Here is a 27,646-nt window from a genome sequence, read left to right on the forward strand (position 1 = left end):
CCATAATGCTACTCACCAACAGAACTGAAGAGCCCTGCCGCCTAAATAGCGCTGGGCGACATGTAGTTGTGGGGATAGGGTTAGGGTTCACACAGAGGTCAGCAGTTAACCTCTGTGCCTAACCATTAGGTGTATGGTGGGGTCAAAAGTTCAGGCGGCTGCTTTGTAAAAAAAAAAAAAAAATAGGTGAGGTTATATAACTAAGAAAGTTCTGGAGTTGCGCGCGCCGCTTAGTGGTTTGCCGCCTTTGCCTCGAGGACGCTTTTGCAGCGCCTCGAGGTGCCTCGCGCCGCGCTAAAGGCGCGAATCTGCCCTATAAATAGAAGTGTCTGAGGTGCTAGCGTTCATGCCACAAGGCGAACTGCTAAGCTGTTGGTACTTACCTTTCGAGGCTGGTATTCTCGGCTGTGCAGGAGAGCCGCGGGCGAAGATGGAACTGCTGCTTGAGAAGATCCGGGAGAAAGCCCTGTCCGAAGGGGGTGAAGCCTGGTTGAAGAGTTGCCTCGGTGTCCATGCTGACGAAGAAATGAATCATGGCTGGTTGGGGAGTGAGCAGGAGGTCGTCGCGGAGGCGGAGTTGGAAGAAGTAACAATTTCGGCTGCAAGGGACGAGTCATCGCGGGAGCTACATTCAGTATCGCGGGATTTTGCCGGAGCATCGCGGGATTTTGCCGGAGCATCGCGGGATTTTGCCGGAGCATCGCGAGATTTGGACGGGTCCTCAAGTGAGCTGCCTGAGTCTGCCAGGAGGTCTAGCAGACGAAGAAATGTTAAATCTCCGGTCGGCGAGGAGCGGGGAAGCCGGGGTAAGAAACCGGTGGCCTGCAAGAAAAGGCCCCTACCTCGCTCTCCAGCCGTTAGAGGGGTAGGGGTGAAGAAACAGTTGCTGCTGCGGAGCAGTGAAGAGGAGCAGGAGAGACTTCAGGACCGGTATGGGCATCAGGAGAGGGCAGCAACCGGTTCTGGTCTGCAGCAGGAGGACTTGGCAGAGGTTGAGCAGGACAGAGGCAGAGCTGGGTCTAGCAGGGGTGAGTATGCAAATGAAAATTTGTGTAAATTGAATAATTTGGTGTGTTTAAAGGAGTTACAAGGGGCCAGCCCAGCTCAGGCTTGGGATAAGTCTGCTAATGTACAAAGAAAGAATGTGGTTAATGAAGCCTGCATGAAAGAGGCTTTACCTTGTGAAACTTCAGCATTAGGTTTTCATTTAAGTAATGCTATGAAGGAGAAGATATGGGGTAATGATTATATTGACATTTTAAGTGTTTCGTCAGAAATTGTCTGTGCACAAAAATCTAGAATGGGGGATGAAGGACGTGGGTACATGGATAAGTACGATGCTGCCTCAGAGAAGTACATCAGTGGTGCGGTCTCAGAATTCTGCAGGTCAGCCGCGTGCTAAAGGGGTATGTTGGGCGTTTAATGATACACAATGCAAGTGGCCCAATTCGTGTAAATTTAGACATGAATGTTCAATTTGTGCGGGTAGCCACCCGGCGGTGCGTTGTTTTCGTAGGAACCAGTCAAAGGAGGTTCAAAAAAGCGGAGACGCCGGTGAGGTGGCAAAGAATGCTCCCCTTTTTAGAGCAATACCCAAGCAGACGGAAGGCTGAGTTGTTGTTTTCGGGCTTTTCAGAAGGTTTTAGAGTTCCAGTTTTTTCAGGAGAAGAGTGTATTTTTGTCAGAAACCTGAAAACTGTGGAGGAAAATTTGGAGGTGGCTAGAGTGAAGATTCAGAAGGAATTAAGTCTGGGTAGATTTGAGGGTCCATTTTCAAAGCCACCGTTCGTTAATTTTAGGTTATCACCGTTAGGTTTGGTACCTAAGAAAGAGGCAGGTGCATTCAGATTAATACACCATTTGTCTTACCCTAAAGGCAGTTCACTTAATGATGAAGTTAAGCAGTTTGAGTTTCCAGTGCATTACACTTCATTTGAGGATGCGTTGAAGTGGGTTAAGTTGCTGGGTAAGGGTGCACTTTTGGCAAAAGTGGATATAGAGGCAGCTTTTAGGCTCTTACCTATTCACCCAGATTGTTTCTGTTCATTAGGTTTTCATTTTGAAGGAAAGTTTTATTTTGATAAATGTTTGCCCATGGGTTGTGCAATTTCGTGTTATTATTTTGAGGCTTTTTCAACTTTTTTAGAATGGGTAGTGGTTCAGGTTTCGGGTTCGGTTCAGGTTATTCATTATCTTGACGATTTTTTATTCTTAGGAAAAGCGGATAGTTTAGATTGTTTAAGGTTGCTTAATTCGTTCATGGGGGTGTCGGAATATTTTGGCGTTCCCTTGGCAGCGGATAAAACAGTTTATCCAACAACTAGATTGCAATTTCTGGGTATAGAGATTGATACCGAGGAAATGATTTTTAGGCTGCCGGAGGAGAAAGTTAGGAAGTTAAAAGATAAGATTCGTTTGGTATTGTGTTTACGGAAGGTTACGGTTAATTGTTTTCAATCGTTGTTAGGTTTATTGAATTTTGCGTCAAGGGTGATACCGATGGGGAGGGTTTTTTCAAGGCTTATAGGTAAGGGTATTTCGGGTAAGAAGGAGCTTTATCACAGGGTTAGAGTGTCTAAGCAAATTAAAGAGGATTTGCTGGTTTGGAGTCTGTTTTTGGATAAGTTCAATGGTGCGGCAGTTTGGCAGGAGGATTTTGTTTCTAATGATCAATTGGAGTTTTTTACGGATGCGGCAGGGGCCACAGGTTTTGGGATTTATTGGCAAGGACGATGGGCGGTTGACAGATGGCCGGTGCAGTGGATAAAGGCTGGCTGGACAAGAAATATGGTTTTGCTTGAGTTATTCCCTGTATTGGTTGCGCTGGAATGTTGGGGTAGTTTATGGGTGAATAAGAGGTTGTTGTTGAATTGTGATAATATGGGAGTGGTATGGGTTATTAACACGTTGAGAGCGAAATCGTTGCCGGTTATAAGCATTTTAAGGCGTTTGGTTTATTTATGTTTAATACATAATATATGGTTGAAAGCTAAGCATATAGCTGGTAAGAAGAATGTGTTGGCTGATGCACTTTCACGTTTTGATTTTAAGAGCTTCAGGAGGTTGGCGCCGCATGCAGAGGAGGAGGGAGTGATTGTTCCGAAAAGTGTTTGGGAAATAACTTCTCCCAGATAAGTGCTTTACTTTCTCAATCTTTGTCTAGAGGGACATGGAGTGCTTATACAAAGGCTTGGAAGTTTTGGTGTGATTTTGTAAAAATTAAAGATATGGATGAATTTGATGAAGGGCAGGATTTAGCTTTGGATTTTGTATTAATGATGATTAATAACGGTTATTCTAGAGCTGTTATTGATAGGTATTTACTGGGCATTTCTTTTTTCTTTAAGTTGGCGGGGAAGCGTGCGGGTTTTAAGGAATTCTTGATAAAGCAAGTTTTAAAAGGGTATAAGAAGGTTGTTAAGGGGGTGGATAACAGGAAACCGATTTCTTTTGAGATCTTGGGTAAGTTGGTGAATGTCTTAAGTGAAGTTTGTTGGGATGCTTTTGAAAGGCGTCTGTTCAGGACGGCTTTTATTTTAGCGTTTTTTGGAGCATTTCGTATAAGTGAGTTGGTGGCGGCGAATAAGACGGGTGGTTCGGGTTTGAAAAAGGTAGACATTATATGTGGGGAGCATTTGAAAATATTTTTGCGATCCTCTAAAACGGATAGGTCAGGTAAAGGTTGTTGGATAGTATTATACAGGATGGAATCGCAACTGTGTCCAGTGTTAAATGCGGAATTGTTTAATGCCATTAGGCCAGCAGGGGAAGGTAATTGGTTGGTTCACAGTTCAGGTACACCGCTGACAATTTTCCAATTTAGAAGCGTGCTTAGAAAGTCGCTGGTGCAGCTTGGGTTGGGTAATGATGACTATTCGTCGCACTCTTTTCGGATTGGGGCAGCGACAGAAGCCGCTATGTTGGGTTTGGACAAATCGGTTATAAAGAGAATAGGTAGATGGGAGTCAAATAGGTTTTTAAGTTATATTAGACCTAATTTATTGTAAGGTGTTGATGGTTTTTCTTTCAGGTGAGCGCCCATTTATAGTATGGATTGTGGGGCACTCCTTCATTTATTGGGCCCAGAACAGAGCGTCTCAAAGGAGCTACGGTGAAAATCTGGGTTTTGATAGCAAGTTTGTTAAAGTGTATTGGTTAGGTATTAGAGGTTTAAATATTTGCCAGTTAGAATCTATTGTTTTAGATTATGTAAATATGTTACCAATGCCAAATGTTATTATTATTCACTGTGGGGGAAATGATTTGGGGAAGACAAAATCAATTGAGTTGTTATTATTGTTTAAAGGGTTAATTCTGAATCTCAGACGTTATTTTAAGGATGCTATGTTGGTGTGGTCCGAAATGATTCCTAGGTTAATTTGGACCTCCAGACCTGAACTGAAGGCGCTCGAAAGAGTGAGAAGAAAATTGAATAGATCGATGGAGAAGTTTATGTTAATGGAAGGCTTAATTAGCTTTCGGCATATTGAGTTAGAAGGCAGTTGTGCTGGTTTATTTCGTAAGGATGGTGTGCACCTATCAGATATAGGTTGCGATATTTTTAATGTGAATTTGCAAAACATGGTGGAACAGGCCGTGTCTTTTATGGGTTAGGGCCGCAAATGTGGTTATACATTTGCGGCTGGTGGATGGACTGGTGAAATGTGTCAGCCTTCTGGCTTTTAGGGGCGGATGGCTTGGTATTTATATTTATTTGGTTTATTTATTTGGAGGTGAGACTCTGGGTTTGGGCCAAGAGTCTTTTAAAGTATGTTAAGTTGTTAAGCTAAATAGAAGTACACGGCCTGTTTATTCCACATTGATAGTGTGTGTCTTTATTTCAATTAAATTTGAAAGGTTACATTGTTTATACATTATCCCTTACAACTACATGAAGAGCCCTGCCGCCTAAATAGCGCTGGGCGACATGTAGTTGTGGGGATAGGGTTAGGGTTCACACAGAGGTCAGCAGTTAACCTCTGTGCCTAACCATTAGGTGTATGGTGGGGTCAAAAGTTCAGGCGGCTGCTTTGTAAAAAAAAAAAAAAAATAGGTGAGGTTATATAACTAAGAAAGTTCTGGAGTTGCGCGCGCCGCTTAGTGGTTTGCCGCCTTTGCCTCGAGGACGCTTTTGCAGCGCCTCGAGGTGCCTCGCGCCGCGCTAAAGGCGCGAATCTGCCCTATAAATAGAAGTGTCTGAGGTGCTAGCGTTCATGCCACAAGGCGAACTGCTAAGCTGTTGGTACTTACCTTTCGAGGCTGGTATTCTCGGCTGTGCAGGAGAGCCGCGGGCGAAGATGGAACTGCTGCTTGAGAAGATCCCGCCCACCCTCCCAAAAAAAAAATTATTTTATTTTGTCGTGTGCTTTTGTTGGGTTAAAGTCGTCCCTTATAGGGATGGACTGGTGAAATGTGTCAGCCTTCTGGCTTTTAGGGGCGGATGGCTTGGTATTTATATTTATTTGGTTTATTTATTTGGAGGTGAGACTCTGGGTTTGGGCCAAGAGTCTTTTAAAGTATGTTAAGTTGTTAAGCTAAATAGAAGTACACGGCCTGTTTATTCCACATTGATAGTGTGTGTCTTTATTTCAATTAAATTTGAAAGGTTACATTGTTTATACATTATCCCTTACAACTACATGCAAACTGCAACTTTAGTAAAATATCAGCCTCACCGAGACGACCTTGTGCCTTAAAAACAAATACTGATTTCCACCTAAAAAGTTTAGATGAAGTAAATTCAACTTGGTATGATTTTTTAAAGCACAGATTGAAAAAAGTTATTTGAAATTTATTATTGGTCATATACCATATACAGATTGGACTGTGTTTCTGTTAAATAGCATAGTTTATTAGTTACCACAGACCAAATTGTTGGTAGGGGATTTCTCCTACAAACGACAGCCTGGCGGTTAGAAATCATTTGCTTTATTAAAAGTCTCTTTAAATATACACTAGGGGTTCAACATTTTACAAACCAGCCATGACCGCACTCCAGTGACGACACTGCATTCACGTGCACATAACACGTACAAAGGCCAGTAGAGTGCGTGCGTTGGAGCAGAAACACTACCAGAATTTGTTTACAGATAAAAGTCAGTTTATTGCAAAATTAAGATGGTTGAACTCATTTAATTATAATTAATTTATTTCAGTCCTTCTCCAGAAACATAAAAGCAAACATTTCCTTTTGGCAATTAAAAACACTGTGGATTATTTCCTGTTGAAAGCTTCCAGCAAACGAAGAAGGTGCAGAAAAAGGTTAATGATGTCAAGATAAAGGTTGATTGAAGCCAGGATGTGTTCTTCTGGTGACAGTTTGTGCATCAACAAATGAGTGTCATAGATGATGAATCCGCAGAAAAGGAGCGCTCCGGCAGCAGCAATCACCACCTCTACTGTCTCACTGTAAAAGAATAGCTGGCAGGGAAAGAAAAGGTTACCTCTTTTTTAATGTAGTAAACATACACAATATATAAATTGGATCCATTAAATCCCTGCAAATGCCCCTTGACCCCCCAAGCTATTTTCTGTGCAGTAGACACGCTTGGTCACAGACACCTCCTTGCATGTGGGCCCTTGGAGCCGGCGTGCGTATGGGCGGAAATCGCTGCCATAAAATAGTCATACAAATGTCACACATGATTACATAATTAAATGTTTTGGTGTGTGAGTTTGATTTTCTCAAAGGCTTCTTATTGGTTTTAGGGATTAAACAATGACGTGCATTTTAGACTGATATTTAACTCCATGTCAACACCCTTGAAGTGAACTAAAGCATTATGGCTGATGAAATATATGATAATACAGCCATTACCAAGTAAGCTCATAAGTACACAGTATGAGAATCGCTTACCCTCAGAAAGCCAGCAATAATCAAGATCCACAGGCCTGCAAAAAGACTGGGGAAAAAAGAGGAGGTCATGGATTATTCTTACATATAACAAGTGATACAATCTTTAAACAGCGTGTAAGTTATTTCCAGCATGGTTAGTTGACATTTAAGGGCAAGTAACAAAATATCACACAATCTAGCAGGATAGCCGACTGGCTGGTTGGGTATGCTAACGTTTCAAGAAGAGATCACTAGTAATGTAGGGGCAGATGTGAACATCAAGAGAAATAAGCCTTATCACACTAAAAGTAAGATGAAACATATCAAGTCTGGGGCAAATGTATCCTAATTCAATAACAAAAAGGGCCTTCAGTCCTGCATAATACATGAAATGACATTCAAACACTCTCGCTGCATTATCTCTTTATTATGCAGGGACCTCACCTTGTTTAAAGGAGAAGCTTGTACAGGTCACCAATTATAGTGCTTGGAGAAGTCAGCAGGAATTATGGCAACTCACACTCACTGTTTGATTGCTTCAAAACAGACAAAAAAAAGCATACCCAGCTCCAAGCTTGCTGAAGTCTCTCTTAGACTGGAAAGTGAAGAGGGTCAGCCCGAAGAACACGGCTGCGGTCAATACGAAGGCCTGGATAACCACTGCTACTTCATAGAAAGTCACTGAAATGGAAACAAGGATACTTGTCGAAAATCATTCTCTACGTGAGTGAAAAAATAACGTGATCAATCCCGCTATAAGTTGGTTAACATGTTTATTTCTACCGTGATAAACACAATCAAAATATCTACCTGCAATACCAACTGTTATCGCCTCCAAGAGAGTCTGTAAAACAAAAAGGAATGGGAAATAGATGCAAAAATCAGTTACAGAACCACGCGTCATGTAATATATCAGCAGTGGACTGTATACACTGCATTTAGGTTTAATTCAAGGTAACCACAAATTCAGCCATCAATTGGTTCAATATGTACTGAAGAGTCACTTCAGGCGTTCAAAGATAGAATAGCATGGATTCTTAAGACTTAACAGTGTTATTAGCCATACATTACATATGGAAGCATCTGTTTCTACTAATTGTGAATGCAAGCCCTGCCACGGTAACTAAATGCGAGGAATATGCATGGTCCTACTGCTGAACTAAACATATTACATACCAGTAGTTTATGATTAACACTGCAGTCAGTGAAGAAGGAAAAGACAAATCTGAGCGTTCTAACTTGTAATCAAGCAATATCACCATGGGGCATGGAGAAAAGGGAATTAGAGCAGAGGTATGCAGGAGCCATTATCAGTAGCTGAACATTTGAGGACATTATTCCAGGGAATTACCGAAGTCTAAGTGGATTTTGGTGGGCCTGTAGCTTTTACGCAGCTGGTGATGGACATCTGGCTTAGAGATATTGGTGCTGGCTGTTTTAATTCACATTGGAAAAATTAGGAAGAAGAAAGGAGGTATGGCTGAAAAATCATCAGAAATGTTGCAGATGTCAAAATTTGTGGCCAATGCAGATGTGCCCATTGACCCCATCAACAATGGGTACATGATACGTCCATACTTTTGTGAGTACCATTCTCATATAGCACAGCGGTAACCAAACCTCCCTGGATAGAAACGACGGAACATATCCGATTCCAGAGCTGGCAGGTTTAGAGACACTAACATGTAACCATGGGTGGCGTATCCAATAGAACAATACAAATCCACGGAAATCACAAAATAATCTGCACATTAACAAATACTTCTTAAAAGTTTTATATAGTTAGAGAAAGATGCTTACGAATCCAAACAACAAGTACAGGTTCGCTGGATACTGATGCCTATAAATTGTCAGAGCGACTATTGTGACGAGTGATCCAATGGCAGAAATCAGAAGCAGAGCAGGACTGGAAAACAAGGGCAAAATAGGAACAGTAAATGTTAATGTTAAAAATAAATACATTGTATACTTACAAAGAAACATATACATTATTAAAACTTATTAAACTTATATGAACCAAAACATGTTAGCTTCATGTATAAGAGCAAGTTAACTCAGACTAGAACTTGGCTTGACATTTCCCAGAAAATCAGATAGCCATGGATCCTAAAATTGTACTGCTGGCTGCTATATTATATATAAGATTTAGCCAAACCCCGGACAAGATAGAATGATCTACAAGCAAGTTTGCTATTACTAAGCAATGTGAATTGTGCCAATCGGTTTACTTTATAATGCCATAAATCAACGTGTGGAATTTAGACAGCACGAATAGAGATGACCTGAAAGATAATGAACAATGTTGTCTATGGATAAACACTAGGTAAACTCAAAAGGCTGATGCATAACGTTGTCTTCGATGATCCTCCTCCTATATCCGACACACGTATGCAATCCGTATACAAGTCCAAGACACACACTTTACAAACTTTTCATCCACCTGTAACACCCTCACAACTACTACGGCACACCAGTCAACTCATTACTCTTCCACACCTATATCAAACACCAGCACTTAACCCAAACCCGAATGCACGTTTATTTTCTCTCCTTTGCCTACCTTTCATGCACAAAACTGCGAATAGAATCAAAGTAGAGGAACACCGCAGAGGTTACAGCTGTTAGGAGAACTTGGACAAATAGGGTGCTGTAGACCTTTCGCAGGAATGCTAAGGGGGGAAAAAAGTTCATACTGTTGCTGTTGGTTTATTCAATAAACAGGTTGGGGTGAGAAAATACCATCTTACTATGTCACTTACGCATTTAGAAAGACCAAATCAGCCAGACGTGGAGAAGGAACTTGCTGGGGTTTGCCCTTTGTAATATTTAAATGCATCTATTATGTTTCTATGTTTTATTATTTTATACATAATATTATTATTAATAATAATAAATCTATCCATGATCAAACATAACCCTTGATCAATGTATATGGATTGATTGCCATGCCAAGTTATCAGTTTGATTAGGGGTTAATAGGTATTTGAATCATCCATTGACAGATCTGCATTAATTCAGGGAGTTTTATTTTATGACAATTCAACTACAGACATCATATAATGACTAACCCTCTATTACAAACAAGACAATTGTTAGAACAACTAACAAGGGGCAGATTTTAGAAGGGAACAATGATCAATGAAACCAATGCAATTTGAGGGTTATATAACGATTTGTAAAGCAGGTGCATCATACATTTTACAGTTAAGTGCATTGATTTAATACTGCTATGCCTTCTTAAATGTACAACCCGGAAACATAAGTCTTTACTCTCCGTTTTAACCATATGCATGATTATTTCTCCCCAGTCCTTCCTCATTGTTGAGTAGGAGAAGGCAGTTTCCATAAACAGATTAGGCAATGTCGTAGATTGCGTATGAAGTATGTTTCAATACGAGGTGTGACGTCAAAGAGAGGACGAATAACCGTTTTTATCATCGTACAGTGTAACCCATTACGTTACACATATATGCTACACCATCGGGTATCCGTTTTACGGTAAAGCAGATACAGGCGTTAAACGCTTGGATTATCGACTCTTCTATGGATGGATGAGAACTGAAAATCAGGCATAACCGATCACACGGAGTGTACTTACCCATGCGGATGTAAGTACTGGCCGAGGCCACGTTAGTGCCATAATTAAAGTCATCCTCGATGGAGGACATGGGGTAATGGTCCGTCCCTGTCATCGTCAAAACCAGATTACCATGTCCATCCACAGTCCTTCCTGTTGACGACTCGTCAGCTGTGGGCAGGCCCTGCGCGTTCCACACCTCACTTTCATTCAAGAAACGCCCACACGCTTCTCTGTTTAGTTTTTTTTTGCTAGTCAGCGACTCTCCGAGTTCTAAACACGAAAGACACAACATTGTTGCGCTGACGTTTTCTGTAGCCCACTACTTTTGAAACCAGGTGCTTGTCCTGTTAACTACTTCAAAATATACTTTAAAATATAATGTGCCGAGAATAGTGCTACACCACAGCAAACATTTATTCGGGCCACCGTTTGGCTCCAGATAGGCGACATAGTGAGTTATTTTCATAGAGCTCTATAACCCAGATAGGGTGCCGTTTGCGTTCTTCCGTCACTGGGAAGTGCGTTTTGAGCTGCAAAGTGGTTTTGTATTTCCGGTTCAGTAGCCGCATGGTGAGTAACGTAAAGGAGGTTGCAGGAATCAATCTAACGTGTTTATTCTTTAGATTTAAGATTCTGGGTCTAAATGCGCGACGATATTCATATTCTGTAATGCGATGCGAAGTGCACATGTGTAAAGTAGAGTGACGCTAAATTACGGGAGTCTTGGCTTAAGCTTAGAATATGGCTAATGTCGCATCGTCCTTTGGTTTTATAAAGAGAATGGTTTTAGGAACGGACAACCCTTTCCCAGTGTTGGGAGTAACACGTATAAAGTTACGCTAAAATCGCTATATGAACACATATAAAACTTTACTGAACAGATCATTACTGCCATTTGTTAGGATCCCAGCTAGCGGCATGCAAAGCCCACGATCCAAATGGTCACCCATTGATCAGTTCCATCCTCTCCTAAAGTAAAGTACCAGCAGCATCTTCTCACTGACCTGTTATAATCTAAACACTCATTCAGGGCCAGAATTAACATGTGCAAACCCCATCGCCCAACTGCTTCCTGTTATCATGTTATTGCTCTAATATCGCTATGGAATCTGCTGGTGTTTTTTTTGTACCACCGGGTTCCTGTGCACATCAGTATAGATTGCTGGGACGTACTAAACAGCATATTGGGGATGATGGGATGATGGGATGATTGGCTGCAATATTCAGCACTATCAATAGGTGTCAGTATACTTTTTACACTCATGGTAAATCACAGTATGTTCTTTTTGGTAGTTCTTGATACTAAGTTGCAACGAATACATTGCAAAAAGAAGCTGCAAATGTTTAACTATTTATTTGCTGAAATATATACAGTTTTATAACGGAATCATGGTAAATTCTATAGAAATAATAGAAACATTTTAAGTAATCAACATATTGATATAATATGGTACATGTATGTGCAAACACTATATTTTACCTGTTTTGATTGGCACAATATGGGAATATATATTATTATTATTTTTATACGGGGATTATGGGTGGAATATTATAGTTACACATGCCAAGGAACATATTTGACCCATTTCTGATAAGAATATGGGTATAATTATTTTTTTACATGGGGATTATGGGTGGAATATTATAGTTACACATGCTAAGGAACATATTTGACCCATTTTTGATAAGAATATGGGAGTATTATTATTTTTATATGGGGATTATGGGTTGAATATTATAGTTTCACATTCCAAGGAACACATTTGACCCATTTCTGATAAGAATATGGGAATATTATTATTATTTTTGCATGGGGATTATGGGTTGAATATCATGGTTACAGATGCCAAGGAACAAATTTGACCTTTTTCTGACAGGGATATGGGAGTATTATTATTTTTACATGGGGATTATGGGTGGAATATTAGAGTTACACATGCTAAGGAACATATTTGATCCGTTTCGGATAAGAATATCGGTATAATTATTTTTTTACATGGGGAATATGGGTGGAATATTATAGTTACAAATGCTAAGTAACATATTTGACCCATTTCTGATAAGAATATGGGTATCATTATTTTTTTTACATGGGGATTATGGGTGGAATATTATAGTTACACATGCCAAGGAACAAATTTGACCTTTTTCTGAAAGGAATATGGGAGTATTATTATTTTTATATGGGGATTATGGGTGGAATATTATAGTTACACATGCTAAGGAACATATTTGACCCATTTCTGATAAGAATATGGGTATAATTATTTTTTTACATGGGGATAATGTGTGGAATATTATAGTTACACATGCTAAGGAACACATTTGACCTGTTTTTGATAAGAATATGGCTATAAATATTTTTTTACATGGGAATATGGGTGGAATATTATAGTTACACATGCTAAGGAACATATTTAACCTGTTTTTGATAAGAATATGGCTATAAATATTTTTTTACATGGGGAATATGGGTGGAATATTATAGTTACACATGCTAAGGAACATATTTGACCCATTTCTGATAAGAATATGGGAGTATTATTATTTTTACATGGGGATTATGGGTTGAATATCATAAATACAGATGCCAAGGAACAAATTTGACCTTTTTCTGACAGGAATATGGGAGTATTTTTATTTTTACATGGGGATTATGGGTGGAATATTATAGTTACACATGCTAAGGAACATATTTGACCCGTTTCTGATAAGAATATGGGTATAATTATTTTTTTACATGGGGATTATGGGTGGAATATTATAGTTACACATGCTAAGGAACACATTTGACCTGTTTTTTATAAGAATAAGGCTATAAATATTTTTTACATGGGGAATATGGGTGGAATATTATAGTTACACATGCCAAGGAACATATTTAACCTGTTTTTGATAAGAATATGGCTATAAATATTTTTTTACATGGGGAATATGGGTTAAATATTATAGTTACACATGCTAAGGAACATATTTGACCCATTTCTGATAAGAATATGGGAGTATTATTATTTTTACATGGGGATTATGGGTTGAATATCATAAATACAGATGCCAAGGAACAAATTTGACCTTTTTCTGACAGGAATATGGGAGTATTTTTATTTTTACATGGGGATTATGGGTGGAATATTATAGTTACACATGCTAAGGAACATATTTGACCCATTTCTGATAAGAATATGGGTATAATTATTTTTTTACATTGGGATTATGGGTGAAATATTATAGTTACACATGGTAAGGAACATATTTGACCCGTTTCGGATAAGAATATGGGTATAATAATTTTTTTACATGGGGATTATGGGTGGAATATTATAGTTACAAATGCTAAGTAACATATTCGTCCCATTTCTGACAAGAATATGGGTATAATTATTTTTTTACGGGGGGATTATGGGTGGAATATTATAGTTACACAAGCCAAGGAACACATTTGACCTTTTTCCGATAGGAATATAGGAGTGTTATTTTTACATGGGGAATATGGGTGGAATATTATAGTTACACATGCTAAGGAACATATTTCACCCATTTCTGATAAGAATATGGGTATACTCATTTTTTTACATGGGGATTATGGGTGGAATATTATAGTTACACATGCTAACTAACACATTTTACTAGGGCTGCAACTAACGATTATTTTAATAATCGATTAATCGGCCGATTATTTTTTCGATTAATCGGATAAAAAAAAACAATATGCAAATTTTTCGTTTATTTAAAAGAATTTAATGAACTGGATGTTAAAAAACAACTTAAAATTTACATTAACATTCTTATTTTGTTATGATGTAATAAAAAACAATATTTTCAAAGTACAAGAACCCAAACACAATATTTATGAAACAAAATAACCCCAAACATTCTGAAAAGAGGTGGACTATTACTGTTCAAGAAACTTTGCCCCAGCACTTTGCACTTTGCACCCAGCACTTTGCACCCAGCACTTTGCACCCAGCCCTGGCACTTTGCACCCAGCACTTTGCACCCAGCACTTTGCCCCAGCCCTGGCACTTTGCATCCAGCACTTTGCACCCAGCATTCAGCACTTTGCACCAGCACTTTGCACTAGCACTTTGCACTTTGCACCCAGCCCTGGCACTTTGCACCCAGCCCTGGCACTTTGCACCCAGCCCTGGCACTTTGCACCCAGCACTGGCACTTTGCACCCAGCACTTTGCACTGTGCCCCTGCACCCAGTCTCTAACTCTGCCCTGCACCCAGCCCTGCCCCCACATTCTGCCCTGCCCCCACACTCACACTCTGCCCTGCACCCACTCTGCCCTGCACCCACACTCACACCCTGCCCTGCATCCCCACCCCCACTCTGCCCTGCACCCAGTCTCCCACTCTGCTCTGCACCCACACTCACACCCTGCATCCCCACCCCCACTCTGCCCTGCACCCAGTCTCCTGCCCTGCACCCCCCACCCCCACTCTGCCCTGCACCCCCACCCCCACTCTGCCCTGCACCCCCACCCCCACTCTGCCCTGCACCCACACTCACGAACCGCTCTGTGCGAATGGAGCCACTCGCACAGAGCGAACCGCTCTGTGCGAATGGAGCCACTCGCACAGAGCGAACCGCTCTGTGCGAATGGAGCCACTCGCACAGAGCGAACCGCTCTGTGCGAGTGGAGCCACTCGCACAGAGCGAACCGCTCTGTGCGAGTGGCTCCATTCGCACAGAGCGATTCGCTCTGTGCGAGTGGCTCTGTGCGATCCGTGCACATAGACATGAAGAATACTTACCTCCGGAACGCGTCACATCCGTCACGTAGCTAAAAGAAGGCGGAGACTGCAGAGCGTGTAGCAGAAGCGGGGAACGCTCGCGGAGGTAAGTAAAAGGAGCCGAGTGCTCCAACAACGAATTGATCACTCGATTAATCGATAACGGAAATCGTTATCGATGATTTCCGTTATCGATTATTATCGATTTTATCGATTCGTTGTTTCAGCTCTACATTTTACCCATTTCTGATAAGAATATGGGTATAATATTTTTTACATGGGGATTATGGGTGGAATATCATGGTTGCAGATGCCAAGGAACAAATTTGACCCATTTTTGATAAGAATATGGGCATTTTATTATTTTTACATGGGGATTATGGGTGGAATATTATAGTTACACATGCTAAAGAGCATATTTCACCTGTTTCTGATAAGAATATGGGTATAATTATTTTTTACGGGGGGGATTATGGGTGGAATATTATAGTTACACATGCTAAGTAACATATTTGACCCATTTCTGATAAGAATATGGGTATAATCTTTTTTTAAATGGCGATTATGGGTGGAATATTATAGTTAAATATGCTAAGGAACACATCTGACCTTGTTCTCATAAGAATATGGGGGGGGGGTATATGGGGATGATGGGTGGAATATTATGGTTATAGATGCCAAGGAACATATTGGATCTGTTTCTGATAAGAATATGGCAATTATTTTTCTACATGGGGATTATGGGTGCAATATCAAGGTTACACATGCCAAGGAACATAATTGACCTCTTTCTGATAAGAATATGAGTATACTCATTTTCTATATGGGGATTATGGATGGAATATTATGGTTACACATGCCTAGTAATGTATTTCACTTGTTTCTGATTAGAAAATGTGTATGGTAATTTTTTTAATAGGGATTATTGATGGAATGATATGATTGCATGTAACATATTTGATCTATTTCTGTTAATAAAATGTGTATAAATGTTTTTCTAAATGGGGATTATGGGTGAAATGTCATGGTTACACACCCCTAGTAACATTTGACACTTGTCTTAATAGAATGTTGGTATATATATATATATATATATATATATATATATATTTATTTTTTATTATTTTTTTTTTAAATTTATCTCAACGAATTTTGACCACTGAACATGAATATAAATACCTTTTACAAGGCAATTTAGCTGCTATTATTTAGATAATTTAATCTGTTTTTTTACTAAAATTGACGGTACCATTGACACATACTTTATTGAATTTAAATTTGAATAATTGCAAATTGAAATATTTTGTGTTTTCTGATGATAAAGCTTCACATTTTGAATGAACTTTTATAGGTCTTTACTAGGTATAATCTGTGCTCATTGCAACTCTTTGCTGGCCGATCAATTTTGATGATTTAGCTACTGGGTTTTTTTTGTTTTTTTTTTACGAATATTCTTATAAGGCGATTTAGCTATCACTATTTAAAAATTAATAACTTCACTTTGAACAAGCGGAAACTGAAAAGTTTTGTGTTTTTTGATGATTAAGCTTTAGATTTTTGATGAATTAGCTTTTTTTTTTTAATTAATTTTGACCACTGAACACAAACATAAATATTTTTATAAGGTGATTCAGTCCTTATATAGACAGTGTATTTTCTATTCACTGAAAATTTGATAGAATTTATACATGAATAATTTCACTCTAATTAATTTGAAATTGAAACTCTGTTTTTTGATGATCTCGTTTTTACTTACTAAAACTTTGGTGTCATTGACATGTAGTTTATTGAATTTAAACACGGATAATGTATTAATTGGATTAAAAACTGTTTGTAGATGGTCACCTTTTAGATTTTGAATGAATTTTTAGAAGTTCCTCATCAGGTATAATTAATGTTTATCATAGGATACTATATAGATAAACTATGAATGTCATATTTATAGCCATATTCTTATAAAAAAAACAGGTCAAATATGTTCCTTAGCATGTGTAACTATAATATTCCACCCATAATCCCCATATAAAAATAATAATACTCCCATATTCTTATCAAAAATGGGTCAAATATGTTCCTTAGCATGTGTAACTATAATATTCCACCCATAATCCCCATGTAAAAAAATAACTATACCCATATTCTTATCAGAAATGGGTCAAATATGTTCCTTAGCATGTGTAACTATAATATTCCACCCATAATCCCCATGTAAAAAAATATTTATAGCCATATTCTTATCAGAAATGGGTCAAATGTGTTCCTTAGCATGTGTAACTATAATATTCCCTCATAATCCCCATGTAAAAAAATATTTATAGCCATATTCTTATCAGTAATGGGTTAAATATGTTCCTTAGCATGTGTAACTATAATATTCCACCCATAAACCCCATGTAAAAAAAAAATTATAGCCATATTCTTATCAGAAATGGGTTAAATGTGTTCCTTAGCATGTGAAACTATAATATTCCACCCATAATCCCCATGTAAAAAAATAATTATACCCATATTCTTATCAGAAATGGGTCAAATGTGTTCCTTAGCATGTGTAACTATAATATTCCACCCATATTCCCCATGTAAAAAAATATTTATAGCCATATTCTTATCAGAAATGGGTCAAATATGTTCCTTAGCATGTGTAACTATAATATTCCACCCATATTCCCCATGTAAAAAAATATTTATAGCCATATTCTTATCAGAAATGGGTCAAATATGTTCCTTAGCATGTGTAACTATAATATTCCACCCATATTCCCCATGTAAAAAAATATTTATAGCCATATTCTTATCAGAAATGGGTCAAATATGTTCCTTAGCATGTGTAACTATAATATTCCACCCATAATCCCCATGTAAAAAAATATTTATAGCCATATTCTTATCAGAAATGGGTCAAATGTGTTCCTTAGCATGTGAAACTATAATATTCCACCCATAATCCCCATGTAAAAATAATAATACTCCCATATTCTTATCAGAAATGGGTCAAATATGTTCCTTAGCATGTGTAACTATAATATTCCACCCATAATCCCCATGTAAAAAAATATTTATAGCCATATTCTTGTCAGAAACGGGTCAAATATGTTCCTTAGCATGTGTAACTATAATATTCCACCCATAATCCCCATGTAAAAAAATATTTATAGCCATATTCTTATCAGAAATGGGTCAAATGTGTTCCTTAGCATGTGTAACTATAATATTCTACCCATAATCCCCATGTAAAAAAATAATTATACCCATATTCTTATCAGAAATGGGTCAAATATGTTCCTTAGCATGTGTAACTATAATATTCCACCCATAATCCCCATGTAAAAAAATAATTATACCCATATTGTTATCAGAAATGGGTCAAATGTGTTCCTTAGCATGTGAAACTATAATATTCCACCCATATTCCCCATGTAAAAAAATATTTATAGCCATATTCTTATCAGAAATGGGTCAAATATGTTCCTTAGCATGTGTAACTATAATATTCCACCCATAATCCCCATGTAAAAAAATATTTATAGCCATATTCTTGTCAGAAATGGGTCAAATGTGTTCCTTAGCATGTGTAACTATAATATTCCACCCATAATCCCCATGTAAAAAAATAATTATACCCATATTCTTATCAAAAACAGGTCAAATGTGTTCCTTAGCATGTGTAACTATAATATTCCACCCATAATCCCCATGTAAAAAAATAATTATACCCATATTGTTATCAGAAATGGGTCAAATGTGTTCCTTAGCATGTGAAACTATAATATTCCACCCATAATCCCCATATAAAAATAATAATACACCCATATTCTTGTCAGAAATGGGTCAAATATGTTCCTTAGCATGTGTAACTATAATATTCCACCCATATTCCCCATGTAAAAAACTATTTATAGCCATATTCTTATCAGAAATGGGTCAAATGTGTTCCTTAGCATGTGTAACTATAATATTCCACCCATAATCCCCATGTAAAAAAATATTTATAGCCATATTCTTATCAGAAATGGGTCAAATATGTTCCTTAGCATGTGTAACTATAATATTCCACCCATAAACCCCATGTAAAAAAAATAATTATAGCCATATTCTTATCAGAAATGGGTTAAATGTGTTCCTTAGCATGTGTAACTATAATATTCCACCCATAATCCCCATGTAAAAAAATATTTATAGCCATATTCTTATCAGAAATGGGTCAAATATGTTCCTTAGCATGTGTAACTATAATATTCCACCCATAATCCCCATGTAAAAATAATAATAATATATATTCCCATATTGTGCCAATCAAAACAGGTAAAATATGGTGTTTGCACATACATGTACCATATTATATCAATATGTTGATTACTTAAAATGTTTCTATTATTTCTATAGAATTTACCATGATTCCTTTATAAAACTGTATATATTTCAGCAAATAAATAGTTAAACATTTGCAGCTTCTTTTTGCAATGTATTCGTTGCAACTTAGTATCAAGAACTACCAAAAAGAACATACTGTGATTTACCATGAGTGTAAAAAGTATACTGACACCTATTGATAGTGCTGAATATTGCAGCCAATCATCCCATCATCCCATCATCCCCAATATGCTGTTTAGAACGTCCCTAGATTGCTGGGCAAGATGTTTTTTTTTTTTAATGAACTCACTGGCAGCTGGTTCGGTTTTTGTTTCACTGGAGCCTTGTCATTACATTCAGTGCAGATGCCTTATAAAATGATGTCGCCAATGGAGACCACAGGGGAGAGACATAGGTTGGGCTGGATGGGTGTAGTTGTAAGGTCCTGGGTCTACATCCTGATGTAGTTGCAAAGCACCGCTACACCTGAGAACACCATTGCTCAATCTTTCTTGATCTTCCATTTTTTATACATTAATCACTCGCTGTGTTTCCTCCTGTGTACTCTAATAGTTACTTTATATGAGACAGCTTAGCTTCGATACAGCTGCAGTGAGGTGCCGTTGATATGGGCTGTCTATTCTACATGTCTGTATGCAGTCACAGGCAGTCCCATAGACAGTCCACTAGGCTCTAGGTATGGTAACACGGGATAAAAAAAAGATTTTCTTATATAAATGTTAGAGGTACTTCTGTATTAAACATAATTATTCACTGTGGATTATTAAGTGCCATTATATTCTGCATATTTTTACGAATTTAGTGGGGTCTGGGATAACAGAAGGGCCCATCCTTTGTGTTGCTATGGAGTGGCTGTGCGTGGCATGTAACAACCTATGAGTCCATTTTCTGCCTGTCCAACTCACTGATTGTACTCGTAGTAGTTTAGGTGTACATTTTTGTTATACGAAGCCGTTGACGGTGGCTGCGGACATCCCGTCAAATTGTGTCAATATGTCCGGTGTGGGTTACATTTACATGAGATACATTCTTTGAAGCATTGATAGGAGGGATTATTATTTATCAAAATTATATTATAAATAATTTCTGTAGAGCCATCATATTCTACAGCACTGTATATTGGGTAAAGAAGACATAAGTAGTAACTCACATATACTGCTAGTTTGATCGGGAGGGATCATTTGAAGTATAAAAATGTATAACTTATTTCTTTTTAATTAATTAAAAAATGATTGATTTGGTTGTTTTTTTTTTCCCATCTCCCTGTCTTCAGTAATATAATTGCCGGGCTTTGCAAGAAAAATGGCAAAAAGCTTACGCAGCAAGTGGAAGAGGAAAATGCGGGCCGAAAAGAGGAAGAAAAATGCCCCTAAAGAGCTCACCCGTTTAAAGAATGTCCTGTCAAAAGTCAATGCCGATGTCTTGATGGAAGATGTGAAAGAGGTTGCGACTGTTGTGACTGCTGAGGAAGTTAAGGAAAAATCTGAAATGTTGGCGAATACGCCTGAAGGTGAGTGTCCTCAATATCTGATCTGTATATACCTAACCCCCCCTCCCAAAAAACACTTATTCTCTAAACACTTTTAGAAGCACCCACTAACTATTTCTTATGTGCATTTAATTACCAAAAATCCATCTTAGCATACTTTTTAAAATATTTTATTAGCTTAAGGGGCTAAAAGATGACCCTGACAGCCCCAGCATAGAAGAATGCATAATACAGTACTTGTAGAGAGACACCTGGGGTTGAAACTGCCCCCCCTCCTCCGTAGTCCAATTCAGTGGGATCTGAATTAACCCCCGCTCACAGCACTCGCTGAGTACTTTTTTCTGTGCACAAAAATATCGCTGTTTATACCACGGAAATTTAAAAGGGCCCCCTAGTTCATTATATGCCACCGCAGAGCTATTTTAATAATAAACTCATATTGGAGTCCGTTTTGGATGGATTCCACTTCATTTAACTGCCTGTACACAATCTTGTGCTTTGTACTTGACCCCCTTGACCCCCCCACCCCTAAAAACACTATTATCGCTGCATTCTATTGTTTTTACAGAGCTCAGGACAAGTTACAATTTTGTAAAACATTGCTAAAATATTGACTGGTCTTGTATGAGGTTGCTGGGCCCTGTTTGGTCCATGGGCCATATATTGGAGATCCCTGTTCTAGGCCTATATTGACATTTCTCCCAACTGTCCCTATTTATTCAGGACAGTCCCGTTTGTTGCATGTACAGTCTATGATTGAGAAAAATGAATTTCTTGTTTTTATTTCCTTTTATTTGCTAACCCGCCCCCCAGTTATGCACATTTGCCCGCAGTCTTGCCACTCTACCCCCCCAGACCAATGCATTCCCAAACTTGCCCCCCCCCATGATCCAGACTCTCTGGTGTCTAGTGGGGGTAGCCAGTGGACAACTGCGTGATGGGGGTAGACGCCCTCTGCTGCTGCCCGGCACTTGACAGATCGCTGGAAGGACATGTCGCACCGACGTTCCGTCATAGAAGCCCCAGCGGAAGTGCCGACAGCAGCGGAGGTTGTCTACGTCCATTGTGCAGAGGTTCACCGGCTGCCAGAGATGAGGATCCACATCTCCTGCAGAGCTGCGGGGATCTGGAACTTAGTCTTATAGTCAGAACTTTATTTGAGGTTTGATTAGAAGACAACCTCGAATACAAGACAAAGGGTATTTTTCAGAGCATTTGCTCTGAAAAAAACCTTCTTATATTAGAGCAAATACGGTAACAAAACAAATATTTATAGTATAATGTGTTTTCTTTTCCTGAAACAATATAATTTGGCTGAGCACTGATTAGTCGGACGCGGTTCTCTGTTAAATTGGATGAGAACGTAGTGTATGAAAGATTGGAGAGGCTGTCTCATGGAGATCATAATTATGATTGTTGTGGGATACAATGTAAAGGAAAACAGCATTATACCTTAGATTCTGTTTTTTCCTGTAATTACATTATTGTGCATAAAAAGGCACAGCTTATTTCATAGTTACAGCGATATTGGGAAGCTGCGTTCTCCCTGTCTATTCACTTTAATAGCACTGAGTATACTAGAACACTAAAGACCATTTCCCATCAGTCCATAACTAAAGTGTGTTGGGTTTCTATGGGTATGGTATAGTATGTGGCAAATAACTGAAGCAAAGCCAGTGTGAATTTTCTTCTCTCATACTAATAAGCCAGTTATTATTTCTGGACAGTTGCCTTTTTGTAATCCCACGTGTAAAATACACAAACACCGCAATTTAAGTATTTAAAGGCAAGAGGCCAAAGAACATTCTTCTTAGATGGGGGTGTGAAAAATAAAAAATCCCTTGAGTGTCATTTATCTTTTAAAATATTAACAGCTCTGCTTTTAAATGCAATTTCTTCTCCCCTGTGGTGTTTTATTAATTATATATATATATCTGTATATATATATATATATATATATATATATATATATGTTTACAAAATAATCAACACAATGCCAATTGGTGTCTAAATCAGTGTGCAATAAATAAAGGGGAAACGCATATTCTACATTATGGTACATTCTGTGCAGCAGCAGCCAGTAAACATATTTTTATCTTTTTTACATCTTGCAGGTGACTCCTGTAGTATGGATATGGATGTAAAACGGAACAAAAGAAGCCTTCTTAACGAGCACGGTCAGTATCCTGTATGGATGAATCAGAGGCAACAAAAGAAGCTGAGGGTGCAGCGTGGAAAGAAGAAAGGCAAAGCCAAATCTCCCAAAGGACTGGCGTGGTAGAAATTAGGAGTATACTGTCTGTCTATACTTTTACTATATGGATGTTTGTCGACTGACCTGAATAAATGAGACTAAGCAAACAGCCCTGTCTAGCCGCAGGAGAAGATATTAAATATATAATTTTTGTGTTTTATGTTTCGATAATTCTGGCTTGCTTGATGCCTTTATGTAAGATGTTAATGCAGCAACCGCTTTTTATATGATATCTCTCTTGAATGCACCGTGAATGGTGAGATGAATAAATGTTCTATTTACCATAATGGAGCAGACCGTCTTGGTTCCTTCTGCTGTGTTCTGTTCAATTGTATACTTTGTGCCACCTGTTGGAGATGAACGTCAAACAAGTAAACATTGTACATACATTTTTTCACCAGTCCTTAATTATTTCAATGCCTTCTCCTTACGCCACACTTACAAAGGCCTGATGGAACAAACAATAGTTTGGTATGCAGAAGGTGGACTTTTAAGACAAATAGCTTATTTTAAAAACCAGGACACCGTATGTCTGTACTTGGTTTTTGTTTTTTTACTAGGTAGCAGCAATATATTAAATAGGCAAACAATAAGAAGAGCACATTGCCAGCACTCAAATCTAAACATGCAAATTCATCATTTTTTCTAGTAACCACTATGGAAATGGTTTCTAAGCCGGTTTAGTTTAGCAAAATAACACAAAACTATATTAATGTAGTGTTTTGAATGTTTTGAAAGTGGGGGCACAAAAAATGGAACATTCCATTACCCTAACTTTAAAGTTTTTTTTTTCTGAAGCCTGTCTTATTTGTGACTGTTTAGCAGCCCACCAGCTAAAAATACCCCCACAAAGTATATATTGATTGCAAGAGAAGACAACTTATGCAACCAGTTGGTCACCTGGCAAAGGGAGCCGTAGTGTGAATTTTCATTGCTTTCTTCCCCACAAAATTTTTCACGTTTTTTAAGATTGTTTGCGCAGATTACATGCAACCGAAAATCCATATATGCAAGGTTTTTATTGGTCATTTTTTTAGGTTAAGCACGACATGTCTGTTCTTTTTTCCAAACTTGAAATTTTTGAGGCCTATGTCTCATTTGGGACTGTTTAGCAGCACACCAACTCAAAATAACCCCATAAAAGCATATATTTTTTGGAGCGACAACAAGCCAGGGTATGACGCTGGGAGCATTTGGACATTTAGCATGAAACCAGTTGGACAAAGGAAGCCAGGATGTTGAATTTCTTTTGAACTTTGTTTAGTGCATGTTTGTGTGTTTTATGTATTAACACTGTTTTTTTTGTTTGTCACTGAAAACCACCACCACCACGGGGGGCAGCGTGTCCTTAAAAATGGCTTTTGGTGTGTGGAGCTGGGGTGTGCCTTTTGGCTGTCACCTTGAAGAGTTCAATGTGTCAACTTTTTCTTGATATCTAGCCCCAGAAGAAGATGATTGGTGACAGTCCACTTGTTTCACCGAAGATAGGCCACATGAGTACCTCAGGGTTCAAAGAAAAATTAGATTCTTGGGAAGTAGGACTAAATGCTGATTGGAGGTTTCAGGCAATTAGAAGTCAAAAGTCATATCCCAATGGCATGAAATGTAGACATGCTAAAAAAAAAAACCCACTAAATGTAGTAATAGCTAATGCTACAAGTACCATCGCTGGTCACACACACGCTCACACTTAAGTATGTATGTCCACAAAACATGAAGTTCTACAGAAGAGGGATATAAGGTTTGGAAGAAAGGATTGACTCTTCTTAAATCAAGTCTGATTGGCCACATTTATGTAATTCATGTTTGCAACTACGGTAGTAAGTTCTACAAATTCAAATAATGACACGTCTTTAAGTACCCATATCTCCAGTATCTCAGTTCCCCACCAGATTCCCCTGTATTCTAGGACCAGATTCCCCTGTATTCTGGGCTCATTTTATATGGTGTCTCATTTTCCACGTACCACCTCTTGTCCTTATATTTGTACAACTTCATATATGATAGACAACAGCTACTATATGTTCCAATGTAAGCTATCCTGGGGCTCACCCTTAGGGAGTAATGGAGCTGCTGTAGATTGGAAGGTGAAACCAGGTTACTAGGACTGTGAGTCCACTCCCTAAACAGAATCATTTCCCGTGTCATGGGCCTGATGCATATAGCTTTAGTTCCCGGTTCAGCCACCATTATATTGAACCATTTTGTGTTTTTTGTGTGCGTGGATAGAGGCACTTCAAGAAAAAGCTTATAGATCACATGTTTGATCTTTGTTCTTGACACAAACATGTAAGATTTAGGTGACAGATTCTTAGTAAACGAAATAACCTAAACATCTGTTGCATGTCTGGAGGTGGTTAAACATTTGTCTAGGAGGCCATTGACTTGGCCAACAGGAGTACATAATTACAAAGGGAAAACATTAATTTTAAAATGGTATAAAAAGCCCTTGCAGAACCACAGAACTAGCCCTGCTTTCTTGTTTTAAAAAGTGTTTCAACCATATTTACTATTATTTTTTATGGAATTTTTTATAAAGTACTAGCTACAAATCTAATGAAAATACAGAACCAAAAAAAAAAGTTTATGGACATACCAGACCCCTCTTAAATGTAAACTTTCGTAAAAGACAATCTCTCCTGTTACATGTGGTCTTAGTCATTTGTATTGAAGTAGGACAAATAAGAAAATATGTTAATACTGTTCAGATGTTTTGATTCACTGTCTTGAATTTTCATTACTTTTCTCAGCATGGTCATGACATTTTTATTGATCTTTTCTAGAGATAGTGTGTTACTTAATGTTTATACGCTGAGGTCCCAGATGCTTCGTATTTTCAATTCCATTCATGCAGGATGCTTTCAATCAATTCAATATTTCTCTTTCTGTGCATGGCTTCCCTGTTTTAGGCTCCTTCATCTGCTGTGACCAAAGGTCTTTCTATAAAAACTTTTTTGTTATTTCTTTTTCTTTTGGGTCCAACATTTTAACCTTACAGTTTATGTGAATAAAAAAAAAAATCTTCGGAGCATTATGTATGTAATACATTTGCACTTATCTTAAAGACACTTGATACCCCACTTTTGTTATAAACCACATAAGACGTTGGCCTTAGGCTCTAGACACTGGGCAACACTCAGAACATATTTAACACTTTAAATTCCAGATCATATATTCATGGACTTTATTATGGATTCACGTGTTGTCATGAACATTCAGGATACACTGATTAATATTCAAAGAATATGGACATTAGCAGAATGTTTAATCTACTTTTATATGCTATTTGCAGGTCTTCAAAATTGTTTTGCTGTAACATAACACAGCATCATTTCTTGTTCTCCTGTATCTCATTATTCATTGTTACTGGTATAATTTGTGATGAGGAGGTTTTTGTTGCTATGTTTGCCACCTAGAAAAAATCATGTAATTGTGGCTACCGTTATATGCACAGAAGACATTTTCTATCTTAGTATCCAGAGTTCACTGGCAGAACTACATATGGAGATAAGCAAACACAGGAGAACAAGATATCCTATTCTTCCTGTTGTCAGTTTGCATAATGGATCGAGACGTTAACCAGTTCATTTCTTCTTTGCTATACATAAGAAAAATGGCCAAATAGTGGGACAGAATCCCCAATATTTAAGATAGGTGCTTTTTGAAATGTATACCCAGGGTATGTACTGAATTCTTGCAGCAACCAGGGATTCTGAATTTTCCCATTGATTCAGCTCCTTGGTTGGCATTATACCCATACCTGGGAACTTCTGGGCTCTGGCTACCCGGAGCATTCCCTTGCGAGACATGGCCAGGACTGCACACTGCGGTCCCGTGATGTCGGTGGGCGGTCGGGTGTCCTGATGTCGGGAACTCCCTTTTTTAAAGAAAAAATGGGCGTGGAGCGGGGCGTGTCAAGACCCCACTCCCGCGACCCAGAGGATTCTGGTCTTGACCCGGAGAAGGGCGCCCACCCGGCAATCTCCGGGTCAAACCTGGAGAGTTTCCAGGTATGATTATAGCCATTAAAAATGTAGACAGGACTCACCAAACTTGGCAGTCTAAGAAATATATGGCCATATAGTGTGATGGAATCCCCAACATGTATGCCTTATAGGTGTTTTTGAATGGTATTTGCTGGGTATGCGTGGAATTCTTGCTTTGTTTTGTATACAGAAAAGAAAAGAACATTAATGGTTGGACAATCTCGCCTCTTCTCTTTTCTATAGTCATATAGAAGTTTTTGTCCCATACCTTACTGTCTTACTTGTCTGTAAAGCAGAAATTATATTAGTGCTGTATCTTAACACAGATCAGGAAATACCATTTGTTGAAGTGCAATCAATTTTCATTTTAACTTTTGAATTAACAGTTTTC

The 27,646-nt window shown here is 38.3% G+C and overlaps 2 protein-coding genes across 2 annotated transcripts; one reads left to right on the plus strand and one right to left on the minus strand.

The window, feature by feature from the left end:
• Positions 1-5,910: 5,910 nt before the first annotated feature.
• TMBIM4 (transmembrane BAX inhibitor motif containing 4) lies at positions 5,911-10,627 on the minus strand. The gene is made up of 7 exons (XM_053462042.1): positions 10,434-10,627; positions 9,396-9,504; positions 8,636-8,741; positions 7,646-7,679; positions 7,399-7,516; positions 6,857-6,902; positions 5,911-6,420 (listed from the first exon to the last, which is right to left on the minus strand). Exons 1-7 carry the CDS (start codon positions 10,525-10,527, stop codon positions 6,214-6,216), a joined length of 714 nt encoding a protein of 237 aa, XP_053318017.1. The 5' UTR covers positions 10,528-10,627; the 3' UTR covers positions 5,911-6,213.
• A 229-nt stretch (positions 10,628-10,856) lies between these two features.
• On the plus strand, positions 10,857-23,556 carry LLPH (LLP homolog, long-term synaptic facilitation factor). The gene is made up of 3 exons (XM_053462045.1): positions 10,857-10,985; positions 20,800-21,036; positions 23,130-23,556. Exons 2-3 carry the CDS (start codon positions 20,829-20,831, stop codon positions 23,294-23,296), a joined length of 375 nt encoding a protein of 124 aa, XP_053318020.1. The 5' UTR covers positions 10,857-10,985; positions 20,800-20,828; the 3' UTR covers positions 23,297-23,556.
• Positions 23,557-27,646: the final 4,090 nt, after the last annotated feature.

The sequence above is a fragment of the Spea bombifrons genome, chromosome 4, assembly GCF_027358695.1.
Source record: "Spea bombifrons isolate aSpeBom1 chromosome 4, aSpeBom1.2.pri, whole genome shotgun sequence".
In the NCBI taxonomy this organism is placed as follows: Eukaryota; Metazoa; Chordata; class Amphibia; order Anura; family Pelobatidae; genus Spea; species Spea bombifrons.

Coding starts and splice junctions, on each gene's coding strand:
- LLPH (XM_053462045.1), top strand. CDS start 20,829: ATGGCAAAAAGCTTACGCAGCAAGTGGAAGAGGAAAATGCGGGCCGAA. Junction 21,037..23,129: donor GTTGGCGAATACGCCTGAAG/GTGAGTGTCCTC, acceptor TACATCTTGCAG/GTGACTCCTGTAGTATGGAT.
- TMBIM4 (XM_053462042.1), bottom strand. CDS start 10,527: ATGACAGGGACGGACCATTACCCCATGTCCTCCATCGAGGATGACTTT. Junction 9,505..10,433: donor CAGTACTTACATCCGCATGG/GTAAGTACACTC, acceptor TTCCCCCCTTAG/CATTCCTGCGAAAGGTCTAC. Junction 8,742..9,395: donor CGCAGTTTTGTGCATGAAAG/GTAGGCAAAGGA, acceptor CTTGTTTTCCAG/TCCTGCTCTGCTTCTGATTT.